Source organism: Euprymna scolopes, chromosome 33 (genome assembly GCF_053919585.1).
Source record: "Euprymna scolopes isolate OS-2025 chromosome 33, ASM5391958v1, whole genome shotgun sequence".
NCBI classification, from domain to species: domain Eukaryota; kingdom Metazoa; phylum Mollusca; class Cephalopoda; order Sepiida; family Sepiolidae; genus Euprymna; species Euprymna scolopes.
In genome coordinates, this window is record NC_136514.1 from 44,298,214 (window position 1) to 44,313,585 (window position 15,372).

The 15,372-nt window shown below is 33.0% G+C and overlaps 1 protein-coding gene across 2 annotated transcripts in view; it reads right to left on the bottom strand.

Annotated features, from left to right (window-relative positions):
* Positions 1-15,372, bottom strand: part of LOC145258205 (mucin-like protein) — a 176,562-nt gene that overhangs the window by 40,634 nt on the left and 120,556 nt on the right. For both annotated transcript variants that reach the window (XM_080116138.1, XM_080116139.1), the window contains exons 18-20: positions 13,235-13,354; positions 5,672-5,794; positions 4,493-4,612 (exon numbers count right to left, since the gene is read on the bottom strand). In XM_080116138.1, the coding sequence (XP_079972264.1) occupies positions 4,493-4,612; positions 5,672-5,794; positions 13,235-13,354 (363 nt within the window). The remainder of the gene's footprint in view (positions 1-4,492; positions 4,613-5,671; positions 5,795-13,234; positions 13,355-15,372) is intronic.

The following is a 15,372-nucleotide window of genomic DNA, read 5'->3' on the forward strand; positions in this document are numbered from 1 at the left end:
CTTAAGTAAGACACTCTATCAAAACCCCCAATACTAATAATTACTACAATACAATCTCATTGATTACTGTACACGCAATAATCCTTATCCCTGAGTGGCATACGGGCCTTGATAAGTGGTGACCCCCATGTAAAAAGAAATGAACGCCAATAGAAAAACAAACAAACAAACAAACAGTTGCACTATTACGGAAAACTGTCCAATGGGTAAATCAAACCACATTAAGTATGAACAAGCCACAAGGAAACTGCAACAAAAGCTTTAGACACCGTCTCAAAAATATGAAAGAAAACTAAGGTAAACCGAAACTAATGGGAAAACTAACACTCTACAATGAACGACAATGAAAAAAAAACAGTTGTAATATTACGGAAAACTGTCCAATGGATAAATCAAACCACATTAACGATACAAAACCACAAGGAAACTGCAACAAGAGTAAAACAGTTATAGTAAACTATAACCGCATGACATTGCATATTTTATATATAGATGTGTGTGTGCTTAAAATAATAAAAATAAACAAGAAAAATGATCAAATAAAACGATAAAAACACAGAATAAATATATAAATATATAAATTGATACATATATCAACATCTATCTCTCTTTATATATAATAGCATCGGTCTTGGCAGATACCACACAAAATCAATATAATAGATACCACACAAAATCAATATAATATATACCACATAAAATAAATATAATAGATACCACACAAAATCAATATAATAGATACCACACAAAATTAATATAATAGATACCACACAAAATTAATATAATAGATACCACACAAAATCAATATAATATATACCACACAAAATTAATATAATAGATACCACACAAAATCAATATAATAGATACCACACAAAATCAATATAATAAATACCACACAAAATCAATATAATAGATACCACACAAAATCAATATAATAAATACCACACAAAATCAATATAATAGATACCACACAAAATTAATATAATAAATACCACATAAAATCAATATAATAGATACCACACAAATATAATAGATACCACACAAAATCAATATAATATATACCACACAAAATCAATATAATAAATACCACACAAAATCAATATAATAAATACCACACAAAATTAATATAATAGATACCACACAAAATCAATATAATATATACCACACAAAATCAATATAATAGATACCACACAAAATCAATATAATAAATACCACACAAAATCAATATAATAGATACCACACAAAATTAATATAATAAATACCACATAAAATCAATATAATAGATACCACACAAAATCAATATAATAGATACCACACAAAATCAATATAATAAATACCACACAAAATCAATATAATAAATACCACACAAAATTAATATAATAGATACCACACAAAATCAATATAATAGATACCACACAAAATCAATATAATAGATACCACACAAAATCAATATAATAGATACCACACAAAATCAATATAATAAATACCACACAAAATCAATATAATAGATACCACACAAAATCAATATAATAAATACCACATAAAATCAATATAATAGATACCACACAAAATCAATATAATAGATACCACACAAAGTCAATATAATAAATACCACACAAAATCAATATAATAAATACCACACAAAATCAATATAATAAATACCACACAAAATTAATATAATAGATACCACACAAAATCAATATAATAGATACCACACAAAATCAATATAATAGATACCACACAAAATCAATATAATAGATACCACACAAAATATAATAGATACCACACAAAATTGATATAATAGATACCACACAAAATCAATATAATAGATACCACACAAAATATAATAGATACCACACAAAATCAATATAATAGATACCACACAAAATCAATATAATATATACCACACAAAATTAATATAATAGATACCACACAAAATCAATATAATAGATACCACACAAAATCAATATAATAGATACCACACAAAATTAATATAATAGATACCACACAAAATCAATATAATAGATACCACACAAAATCAATATAATAGATACCACACAAAATTAATATAATAGATACCACACAAAATTAATATAATAAATACCACACAAAATCAATATAATAGATATCACACAAAATCAATATAATAGATACCACACAAAATCAATATAATAGGGCAAGGAAAGTCGAAAGACTGAGAAAGCAAAGCACTAATCAGATCACCACTTGGAAAATCTGGAGATGGAATTGATGTGGGGAAGGCTTATTTCCACCCAAATTCCAGTGAAGACTAATCGTCATTGCCAACTCAAAACAGAACGAATAGGAAAAAGACTAGCAAGTACAGAGGACTGTTGAAGACGCAAAAAAAGATTTAAAAAATATATAACACAGAGCACAGAAAAAACTGATCACCGCAGATAGACACAGTCAAAATGAACATTACCGGAAGCAGTAAGACTGAAAACAAAAAGGTAAGAAGGAAATAGTCGGGACTAGGCTGAGGATTCATAAAAATGGCAAAAGAAAAGACATAGGAAAATACTAGTGCTGTAAATGAATGAACACGTAAGAAAAAACTCTTTCTTTATCTATTGAACAAAATTCACAGCTACTCAAGCAAAAGAGAAAGAACTCAGTCTTTTAAAGAAAAAAGAACGCGTGCAAAATCACGTGGCAAGAAACTGAATTTGCATATCTTTTTTTTTCTAAATAGTAAGAACAAAACAATTTAAATGAAAATATTTTAAAAAGTAAGAACAAAATAATTTAAATGAAAATATAACACGAAGGTAAAGACACTTAAAAAGAGAAACAGGTTTCATATGTATTCATTATCTTGCCTTTTGTTTAGCATTCATTCTAGGTAACATCATCTAAAAACAGCCAAGGGATGAAACATTCACATTTAAACATCTGAATCATGTAAAAATAAAAACTAAAAATTAACAATTGATGGCTTAACAGTCTTATAACGCAAACAAAACGAAGGGAAACGCATAATCTTTTTACACAAACGCGAATTGTCCTTTTACATACGTGCACTGTCTTCATTCGTCGGTCGTCACTTTTCCATGCCTGTGGCCGTTTATCTGTGCTGTTTCATCGTCTAGTGGAAGTTGATCGACACTTTTTTTTACTCAGTCAATTAAAACTCACTGATAGAAACACATTGGAAACTCGTTGGCTGTTTCAAATGTTTTATTGCGGAGAGACTAAAATTAATTCCTTTGAAAAGATAAGCTAAAATTTTATTTTATTTAATTTTCTTCGTTAGCCTTAAAAACGCTTGACTAGGCAGGCGGGTCTCAAGAAAATATTCACTTTAGATTGTCGGCTGATCCTGTCTGGCTTCTTGCTCGCCCTCAACTATCTCGAAACTTTCTTCTGTCTTAAATATATGATGTAATTTTTATCTAATATTATCGACATCTGCTTCGTGCGTGTTTATTGTAAAACTCACGAATTTCATACTAGTTGACATCATCTCTACGTAGGGTTTCAATATATAACAGGACAGCCCTGTTAACGGAGACGTTGCAACCACACAAGCCTCTTCAATAATGTGAAACTTCAGCGCTGCAGTCACATATTGATACAAACGCGAACTCGCTACACATGCGCGTTATCGCTAGTGAGCGATCAAGAATCACAAATCAATTAATGAAAATCTCTTTTCCTGCATACGTGAGCAGTCTAGTCTCCATTCTTTGATCACTGTTTTTTATCATATGTGTGGCCGTTCTCTACATTTTAACGTTGCCGAATGACCGTAGATCAACTGTTTAACTCAGGCGAATAAAACTCATGTATGAAAACACAATGGATACTTGGCGGTTTTTGAGGTTTTATTGAGGAGAGAAAGATCATCCACGAGGTGAGAAACCAAAATTAATTCCTTATAAAAGAAAAAAAAAAAAAAGCTAAAGTTAATTGATTTTAACTTAAGTTTGTTACTTAGCTTTAAATATGGTCGAGGAACGGCCAGGTCTCGGTAAATTATTCTCTTTGATTTCAACATTGATGACACGTCTAGTCTGGCCGCTGACTCGCTTCAAACTGTTACGAAACTCTGCCCGCGTCATGTAGTTTCTATCTCACGTTTCGACACCTGCTTCTAGCGTGTTTTGTCAAGAGAGCTATACCTTGACGTTTCTCGCATCATTCACGCTAAGTGCACTGGATCTATTTCCGTTAGCTGCCATGTGAAATTTCCAAAAACTCAGCCCAGTTATTTAGGAGTCCATAGCGAACGAACTCACGTACACATCCAAACAAAGTTCTGTTTATATAATGGTAGAGATATTGAGTTCTGTTGCTTCAGAAATGTGTTCCTATGCGCCTAGAAAATTGGTTCATTTTTTCGGTGTTCTAACATAATGTAACGCCTCTGAAATTCATACTAGTAAACCTAATTTCTACTTAATGCCGTAGGATTGCAATATAAAAGAGAAGTAACACTTTGCCAACTCGAAACCAACGGTCCACTAACCTGCACATGTTCTTTTATCACTCTCCAGTATAGTGCCGATGCCACATTCGCAAATGTAGCTCCCGAGCGTGTTCTTACAAGTCCCATTGATACAGTTGACAGTAAGGCATTCGTCGACGTCTATATAGGAAGAAATGAAAAAAATATTTATAGAATGAGATTAAATAAAAGAATCACACTCACGCAAACATATATACATGGTGATTCACGGAAAACGAGTCTTTTTCGAACCCTTCTTGCTCTCCTTGAGTAAGGAATAGAGATGAGCAAGGTAGTCTTTAAAGCTGCCAGACATAATTTTTTGCTTCAAAATATTCTATAATGGCATAGTAGATACTTGTGCACTTATTGAACCGTGCTGAAACATTAACGTTATTATTTCAAAAGCCATTCTTAACATGGGGAGAGGAGGGTGTTTTGTAAGTATTCTGTACTTTCAGTTCACAAATTAATAATAAAAAAAAATATCGTAAAACTTTAATTTAACTTGAAAATACTATTCCAAAATAGCTCGGTTCAGTAAATGCACAAGCACCGCATAGTTTAGTAAATGTTTTTATGTACATTATTGAAAAGTTTCAACAAATTTTTTATAAGCAGGTTTAAAGACCATCTTCCTCAGTCCCTATCTCTTACTCAAGGGATGGTGAGGCCCCAGGTTGCGGGCTTTGGAGAGTGTGGAGCCACCTCTTAATTGCCATTGCTCCTAGATCCACTCTGACCCGGAGTGGTAGTACCTGTTAGGGTCCCAACTAGGGGTTAAATAGAAACTGACTTGAAACAACCCCCCAAAAAAAACTAAAAAAAAAAAACAACAAAAAACAAAAAAAACAAAAAACAAATATATTCTATTACTAAGTTTTTCTAAAAAAATCACTGGGTTCAGCGTAAAATGACCTAAAAAGAGTTCATATGCCATAAAACGAAAACGACCAAACAAACAACCTTACTCAAGGAGAGCAGGGAGCGTTCTATAAACGTCCGTTTCCCGTGACTCACCCTACATATTTTAATTTTTTCAAACTAAACAAGGCATGTTGCCAATGAAAAGCAAAAGAGCGATGGTGTTAGAGGTCACATTTATAAGAGATAATGTGGCTGAGGATTAAGATGCTTGTTAACATTACATTTAAATTTCTGCATAATGATAGGTCGGAGTGTAGGAAAAAAGGGTCTTACCCTCGCATTTCTTCGACGTAGAATTCCATTTATAACCAATTAAGCAAAAACATTCTTCTGTCCCGGAATTTATCCTACATCCCTCGGCGCCAGTGCAGTTGGTATTATTGCAGACATTTTGTACTGTTAGAAGAAAAAAATCATTATTGATCTTGATTATAATAAGAAACCATTAAATCACTACGATTATAATAAACAATTACAGATATAACTAATTACGCGCACTCATACAAGCACACACATTCACGCACACGAACATACGGAATATTAACGTTGACACAACGGTTCTCGTTAGACGGTTAAAGTTAAGCAAGGTTATCCCCAGTACCAGATGGGTAACCATTTGCGTATATCAGTGACTGCATATGTTAAGACGTCAATATTTTCTTACAAAAACTGCAAATCTTACCGTCGCTATTTCTAATTATATAGATACGACAGGGGATCGTGTGTATTAACATTCCGTGAAGACGTCCTTTTTTCAAGAAAGACGATGCTAGACGAATGTCGTTTCGTTTCGTTCATACATGTGTTGTGGCTGCTATCAGTTTCCAGGAACAATAGATACCCTGTGGAGTCTATAGAAAACCGAGGTGTAGTCTTGCAAGGAAATAAGTCTAAAATAAGCAAAGAATTAATGATTTTTCTATCTCTGGAACATTTTTACTTAAATGCTATACATTTGAGAGATTAGTCTTCACTGCTTCTCAATCCATAGTTGAAGTAGGATATATGGGATCATACTTTTAAATGTAATGCAGTGGGCTCATATCTATCCAACGGCGACACCATTCAACTTCCATATCTTCACCCATCTAACTATAATGAGAGAAGACGTGCTGAAGCTGGGATTTCGGCTAAACCGACGAAAAGCCGCGCTTTCCATCCGCATGTCGGTTTCCTGGAATAGACTACCGTTTTTTGTTGGCAGCGCACCAACAACGGATCAGTTCAAGACGAAGTTGGACAGGTCCTGGTATTCTGTACTTCTGACCATCTAAATTCGCAGCGCTACTCTCGCCCTCTTTGGTCGCTTTCCTTTTCCTTCTCTCTTTTTTCGAGCCCTTTTTAACGGCAACAAAATATGTAATGTTTTAACCTATGTCGAATAAATTGAGTTGGTTATATATATATATATATATATATATATATATATATATATGTGTGTGTGTGTGTATGTGTGTGTGTGTGTGTGTGTGTCTGGTCACGAATAGGCTCCTATATGGTTGACTATATGAAAAACCTGATTGCATATAATGATAGATGTATCGAGGATCAGGAGTGGGTATGTTTGATCTGGCAGAACGGTAGTTCATAAAAATTGTGGGGTCTGCATTCGCGCATGGCCCCTAAAGTATGGAAAAAAATGAAAAAAAAAACGTTTACAAGGGTTTTTGATATAGATGTACATAAGAATACTTTGATAAGTATGTTTCAACTTAAATAGGGATGGTATAATAAAATTGTGGGGTCTGCGTTAGCGCCTGTACTCCATGGAATATGGTACAAACTTTAACAAAGACTTTTCATATCGATTTGCGTAAGTATACTTTGATAATTATGTTTCAGTTTGAAGAAATATGGTATGATAAAATTATTGGGTGTTCGTTCGCGCCTGACCTCCATAGAATGTAAATATGTCACAAAGTTTAACAAGGTTTTTTACAAGAGGTGAGGGTCCACCATAGCACCTTAACTTTAATCTTAATTCACGTTAGCTTTTATTTATTTTTTTGAGTTGAATGATATTGTGTCGAATAAATTCACCTCATAAATTCACGTTCTTATTAAAATGAAAGCAAAAAAAAAAAAGTCGGAACTTTAGACAATTCTCGACACAAATTTTGCATAACTCTTTTTTTCCTTCTCCACTTACACGTGGCACTCTTTCGAAAATAGATAAATAGATAAATAATAAAAAATAAGAACGTTACTTGTTATCGTGTCAAAAGAAAGAAAAAATCCTGCTCACGTGATTACGTGTCTTTTTAAAAAGATTTACATAACCTTTTTTATTTTTATTTATATATCTGTTTAAGCCTTTTTTGTCAGTGAACTAGAAGGAATTCAGTTGATTACAACCCTTTTTGCGTGTTCTTTACATGACAATAGTACAACCCTGAATCCGACGGCGCAATACTACACCGTTCATTAAAAAAAAACGTTTACAACTGAAACGAAGCTGTTCTGCTTTAAAAAGGGCGCCATTTTCTTCTTATTTATATTTATATCGATTCTTTGCTTTAAAAAACTAAAGTAATTACGTGTTTACTTTTTTAATATCTCATTTTGCTGTTTCGGATTATTTTACTAAAGTAAGTAAAGCTTCATTATTTTTCAAAACTGTTTTTGTTTCTTTGTGTTTCGATATTTCGTCGATATTATTTAGTAAGAGTGTTTAGCAGAAAAGCCAACAAACGACTACCCGAAAAATAAATATACGAGAAATAAATGTTACCATAGTCAATAAAAGTTCAGTTCATGTTTTTTTTTGTTTTGAAATAGTTTTTAATGCTCTTTACTTGAAATAATTTCAGCGAACCGAAATTAAAACGCAATTTGAGGCGATAACTACTTAAATGAATTTTTATATAAACTACACATGCCATAACCGAATACTCCTCAAGCACAAAATAACGGAAAACATTAAAATCACAGCCCCTTTTCTGTAGGCTGTTTTTGAACCCAGTCAACGACGGGTACTTCTGCTCTGTGTGTGTGTGTGTGTGTGTGTGTGTGTGTTTGTGTGTGTGTAAATAAATGAAGCTTCCGGCATCTGATAATATTTGAGCTTGTTTTGCATAAAACTGCCCAACCTCCTTTTATCGTGGCTACCGTAATATGATGGCCTAGCGACGGCTATAATTTAGTCTGGTGATGTCATGAACATCGGTCTGTTGAAATTTGGTCCCGTGTCTCATGACTAAACCGGAAGTTGGTTTAAAGTTTTGGAGAGTTAAATAAATTTAAACATGCCGTCGAGATGTATAGTTGCAAAATGCCGAGGTAACTACGAAATGGACCAAAAGTTATCGTGTTTTCATCCCCCCCAAGGAAATAATTTACCAGTGGATTAATGCAATAAAAAGAAAGGATTTTACTCCATCTAAATATAGCAAAGTAAGTGTTAAAATGTTTAAGATATTTAAAAAATAAACAAAAAAAAACCGCGCCTTTTTATTTTTATTTATTTATTTGTTTAGTACGTATTTAAAAATAAAAATGAAAGTATGTATATAAAAATGAATTTTTATTCAAGTTATGTGTTGAAATAATAAATTATTATTTAGAAACTTATTTAAAATGGGGAGTAGGGTGAAAATATTATGTACTTTCACCTAACAATTTAATAAAAGCGATATCGTAAAAACGAAATTCCTTGTTTAATATATATATATATATATATATATATATATGTGTGTGTGTGTGTGTAGGTGCTAATGCAGAGTGATCCGTACTATTTTTTAAATCGTAATTTTTTACGACGTGCCCCAGCGTATTATAAACACCCCAACTTCCCCATGTTAAGAACGGCTTTCGGAATAAACACCCCCAACCTAGAAAGCTGTTCTGAACATCGAGGTTTAGGGGGTGTTTATTCTGAAAGCCGTTCTTAATATGGGGAGGTTGGGGGTGTTTATACTACGCTGGGCCAGGTCGTATAAATATCTTTTTGTATTTTTCTCCTTTTTGTTTTTTTACTTTTTTTTTTACACAGTGATCACCACTTATCAAGGCCCGGAAGCCACTCAGGGATAAAGGTTATTGCAAGTACATTACGTTAGTGTGGAGATTTGATGAAGTGTTTACTTAAGGGAGCGGTTCATTAGGAATTTGTTAACGTTGGACTTGAAGACATCCAAGGTGTAGTCCGGTGGGAAGCAGGCAGACGGAACAGAGTTCCACAGGCGTGCAATTCTAAGAAAAAAGCTTTGTTCATGGAATCAACGTTTTGATTTAGGCACAGATATAGTGGGGGAAATTTTTCACAGTGGATTCAGCTAGACGGGTGTTTTTCGTGAAAGATTGGCGAGGGAGGACCAGAGATTGGAGTTCAGACGAGCACCTGCCATGGAAATAACAATAAAACAAGGATAGGCTCGCAACGTCTCTTCTGTGGGAGAGAGGTTGCAGGGTAGAGAAAAGGGTATCCCCCACTAAGCCACGAAGTCTATTTTGTACTCTGTCAAGGCAGGATAGGCTGTTTTTAGCAGCTCCTGCCACGATATGGCAACAGTATTCCTTTTGTTAAGTTATAGAAATTTCCCAATTTTTTATGTTATTTTTTGCTTATTAAATTGTTAGATGAGAATAAATTAAGCCACCCTCTCCTTAAATTAAGAATAGGTTTCTAAATAACTTTATTAGGCACTTCTGCAGTTTAACATTCGCAAGCAAATTCCAAAAGCCACTTTCGGCATATTGAGGAGGTAAGACTTTGTTAACTTTTGCGTTGCGCGGACGGAACTCTCCTAAAATGAAAACAATTTGTTTGTAAATGTTAAACTGCACTAATACCTGTTATTAGTTACGTAAACTGCATAAATACCGATTTATCTATTTACCAAATTATATTGTTATATTTAAGTTTCCAGCTGTAAGATGGTTACCATTAAATTAAAGCTTTATAACAATTTTGATATAATTCATAATTTAGTGGCCAAACAAGTGCTAAACTATTAAAAGTTAATAAAAGAAAAATAGGTAAATTTTTAGATTAGATCAACCTCCACAATTTTCTTTTAAATGACTACTTTTATAAGTTTTCGACTTTTCTGAATACGGAAATCGCATTGAAATTTTGCAGAAATAAGTAGTTATCGTGATATAAAAAGTTGTTTATGCATTGTATTCTTTGGCGGCCATCTTTGTTACGCGCGTTCGCGCGCGCCATAAAGATGGCCGCCAAAGAATACAATGCATAAACAACTTTTTATATCTCGATAACTACTTATAGGTCCTATATGCATTAGCCAAATTTCAATGCGATTTACATAAACTTTATGCCCTAAAATCTCAATCACTTATGAAATATTGCTATAAGTTGACTTCAAAAGCTCTTTCTCCGACAATTTTGACAGGCAAAATTTTAATTTGGTTTTGCAAATTTTCAACGAATATACTATTCAAGGTTTGCTAACCTTAGGAAAACAGGAAGGTTTGCCAAATTATGCAAAAATCGCAGAATACATTCAAATATTTTATATTTCGTGGCCAATACTGAATGTGAAAACACCATATTAAGGTTGTCGACTTCGTAATAAATATGCTAATCCACTGACATTAAATAGTGATAATTATAGTTTCCTAAATGTGTTCTGTGACTGGTTAGAAACTTGAAATATCATTCCTGGAAGAACTGGTAAGTTAACAAAGGAAACATATATTGCTTTGCACCATACTACATACGCAATTTTAGAATTGACTAAATATTGTATAAATGTACTGAACATGGTGTATATATTACCAGGAAAGTTTCAGGCAGATAACCTTGAGGCAAGGTTTGGCCAGTATCGACAGCTTAGTGGAGATCAGTATAATATATCGATACGTCAGGTGTATGAATGTGAAAAAAAATTCAGAATGTGGTCAGTTTTAAAATTGAGCTTACCAATTAATAATTGAACTATTGAATTGAAAAATTTAAAAGAAACTACCTGGGATGAAATGACAAGGGAGCAAGAGTTACATGTTTATAAATTTAACATAGATGTAACAGAAGATGATGTTAATCAATGCAAGGAAGTACCTCCTGTTATATCATACTTAGCAGGTTATTGCTGTCATGCAGTTTTCAAAAAACTGAAATGCAATAGCTGCAAAAAATTTAATATCCGGGAGAGAGGCTGTTGAAGAAATAGCTAAATTAAACAGCTACTTTCAGGGTATTAACAAAGGTTCTCTGCTATACCCAAATTATATAACTAATAATTTTGTCTTATATAATTATATATTTATAAACAAACTTGCAAAATGCGATTCTTTTTTACATTCGATTCATCAGAGAAAATTAGCCATGTACATAACTTAAAATATTTTGGCTGATCAAACTCGATTATTTCATCTTGACTCTTGTGATAAGGGTAACACTATTCAGCAAATTGAAAAGATGCTGATATGCAGTTCATCGAATTCCCTTATAAACATTTTTGTCGCAAAGACAATGATGTAAAAAAAATATCAGAAAAAGAAAAATCCAAACTTTTAATTAAGTTCTACAACAGATTTTTGAAAAGTTTTAATATTTAATGTTTGAAATATTTCTGCTTTAGTAACTTTGTTTATACTAACATTTGTTTGAATTTAATTTTTAACTTATTGTTTGTTATTCAGTTAAACTAATTTATTGTTCGTTATTCAGTTAAACCAATTTATTGTTCGTTTTTCAGTTAAACTAATTGTTCGTTATTCACTTAAACTAATTTATTGTTCGTTATTCAGTTAAACCAATTTATTGTTCGTTTTTCAGTTAAACTAATTTATTGTTCGTATTTCAGTTAAACTAATTTATTGTTCGTTATTCAGTTAAACCAATTTATTGTTCGTTTTTCAGTTAAACTAATTTATTGTTCGTATTTCAGTTAAACTAATTTATTGTTCGTATTTCAGTTAAATTAATTTATCGTTTGTTTTTCAGTTTTGATTTTTAAAATATTGTTTTTTTGATTTAAAAATATTTATTGTTCATTTTTATTTATTTCTATTGAATAAACTTAAGTTTCATACAAATAAAATTGTATTCCTTTCCTTTTTAACATTTTAGCAACTTTTATCCCTTTCAATTCGTTTTTTATTATTAATATTTTTATTATTAATATTGGATGAGTTTCAGTACAAAGTATCATGTTTATTTTTTTTAATCCAATTTTGAAGTTTTCTAACGCTTTCTATAAAAAATATCTGCTCGTTATCGACAGTCTGTATTCCACTTATCTTGCTTGCTAGGACCTATGGCGATGACGTCATTTTTCAGCTGACAGGCCATCTATGACGATGGTCACGCTTTTATCTCATTGCACTACGTGTTTAGGCATATATAAACCGACCATCAATCAGGCGCGATATGAGAGAGAGTGTACGCTTAAATGCTTTTAAGCAATTTTAATTGACTTTTTACGATAACTCGACTAAACGCAATTTTTTTAATTTATCACTCGTCTAAAAACATTCGCGATTATGGCTAATATCTTTCTACACTCGAAAAAAAAACGTTCGAACATTGGCCCGCCAAATGGAAAAGATGAATCGCAAGAGCAGCAAACAGGAACTATCCCTACTGTTCTACGAAAACATGCATAAATGGATAGATAGAAACAGGCTGACATCAAGATATAGTACCATGGCTATTCATATTCACCAAGAATTCGGCTTCATAGGACACATAGATGGATCGCAAGAGAAACAAACATAAATTCTCCTTACTGTTCAATGAGACAGATTTTTTCTCATATGCACAATGCTTGTTTGTTTCCATACGTGGACCAATGTTCGAACGTTTTGTTCTAGTGTATAAAGTATATTATCTCAAACCAAGTGAATGATGTAACAGCTAAGTCTGCTCACCGAAATCACAACGTGCTCCATTCAGTACGTATCCATCGTAACAGGAGCAGCTATATGACCCGATTGTGTTAATACACGTGTGCGTACACGTGCTAAGAGATTCCTGGCATTCGTCTACGTCTGAAATAGAAAATAGAAAAAATATATTAATCTACTTGTACTCACAAGGTGTTTGCCGGGAGTCTTAGTTTTATTTTTTTTTTCGTCAATACTTAAAAAAACAAACAATGTTGCATTTGTTGACAAAAGATCATTTGAATAGATGTTGTCCATTCGCACATGCGTTAGTAACAATTTTTTTCCATCACTCCATTTTTTTTTTTTTTTGCTCAACACACACCTGCAAACACTCGGGCAACGCCGGGCACCCAGACTAGTCTTATATATATATATATATATATATATACATATATATATATATATATATATATATGTATATATATATGTATATATATATACATTTAAAATGATTTGAAGAATACCTAGCCAACATTTATTTAGAATAAAGTATTTATTGGTTCAAAACAAAGTTGATTGCAACAATTTTTAATAAATAAAAATAGAATCAACATTATTTCTATTTTGATTTAGAAGCCTTCGAGGACCGTGGCACCGTCGATAGAGCTGTTGAGTCTCTACAGTTCCAGGTGAACATTATCTGAAGATGGTGGTTTCAATTCTACTCAAGCAGGTCAGAGCATTGGTTGGCCAAATCTCTGTGAGACAACTATGGATGGCGGTAATTACTGGGGATAAGTTACAAGAGTCAGCATTTCTACCCCGTCGCGGTTAATCACTTGAAGAAGGCCAGAGGATAAGTTGGCCGAAACGAGTTGAAACAACAACAAATATGAAGGATAACAGTACGCAAAAAGAATGAATGCAAAAGTAGAGAACTAACCTATTCGTATTATTTAGTTAAAGAATATTTAGTTGACAGCCCGACTTATTTTTACAGAATAAGTATTAAAAAAATTTATTGGTCTTATGTTTTTTAATGTTTTGTAGATGAGGATTGCTTATTCGTATTGTTTGAATTCTTCGGACTACTGCTTTCATCTTGGGTGTAATTTTCATAGCATTTCATTCAATCTGACTCTTGACCTTCTTTTTATGTATCCTGTGGAATCTGGTATCTTTTTGTCGAACTTGGGAATCTGCACATAATTTCAAACACTATCATTTTGTTTAATACACGGAGGTAGCATGCTCTTATTCAGTCAGCCATAATATTCTCAGTGCGGACGACACTTAAAATACAATTGCGAATTACTCTCGACAAAACCGACAGCTGCTAAATCCCGCCCATACACTGTAGAGATCCCTAGATGTAAAAGATCTTTTTACTCCAATAGTTTCTTCCCCAGAACCGCTAGACTCTGGAATTCCATTCCAGGTCTCTGCTTCCCCAACAGTACTGACGTCCAGAAGTTCAAGTGTAACGTGGACCGACATCTTGCTGCCCAAATCCCTACATAGTACCCCAGTAGTTGTTGCCCCTGATAGTAGCCCCCTACACCAAAGTGGCAATTTGCCTTGTTTGGGGTGAAAATGTAATAATAATAATAATAATAATAATAATAATAAAAAATTAAGAATGTAGTATTTAGAGTCTCTTTTTATAGGTAAGCGTGGAGAATCTGGTAAATATCTGGACTGTCAACCGTCGAACACACTCCATGTGTACAACATAGTTTTGTGGATAAGGATTTGTTGTTTAGATGGCAGACTCCAAATGCTTTCTCTGTGTAATGGCGTTAGTGTTCGTGGGTGAATGTGATGAATGGTTTCCCATTTGAAATATAAAAATGCTCAGGTGTTATGCTGGTTTTGTTTTTGTAACGGCAATTAAATAAAAATTAACCTCCTTTTCTAGTAGGCTTGACACAAGGTTAAGTGTGGAGTTTGAAAAAAAGTGTTTCTTTGTAAAGATTCGAATTGGCACCTTCAATTCGTGTCGTCAGCTTCACAGCCACAGTCTGTGCGTGCGCATGCGTGTGTGTGTGTGTGTGCTTGCGCGTGTGTGTGCTAGAGTGAGAGAAGGTGTACGCTGATGTATCTAAGTTATTGTGGTAAGGTTGCTTTGTGAAAGTATAGTTAGTTGTTTGACCAACATGTAGGACTATGTCAAACATAAT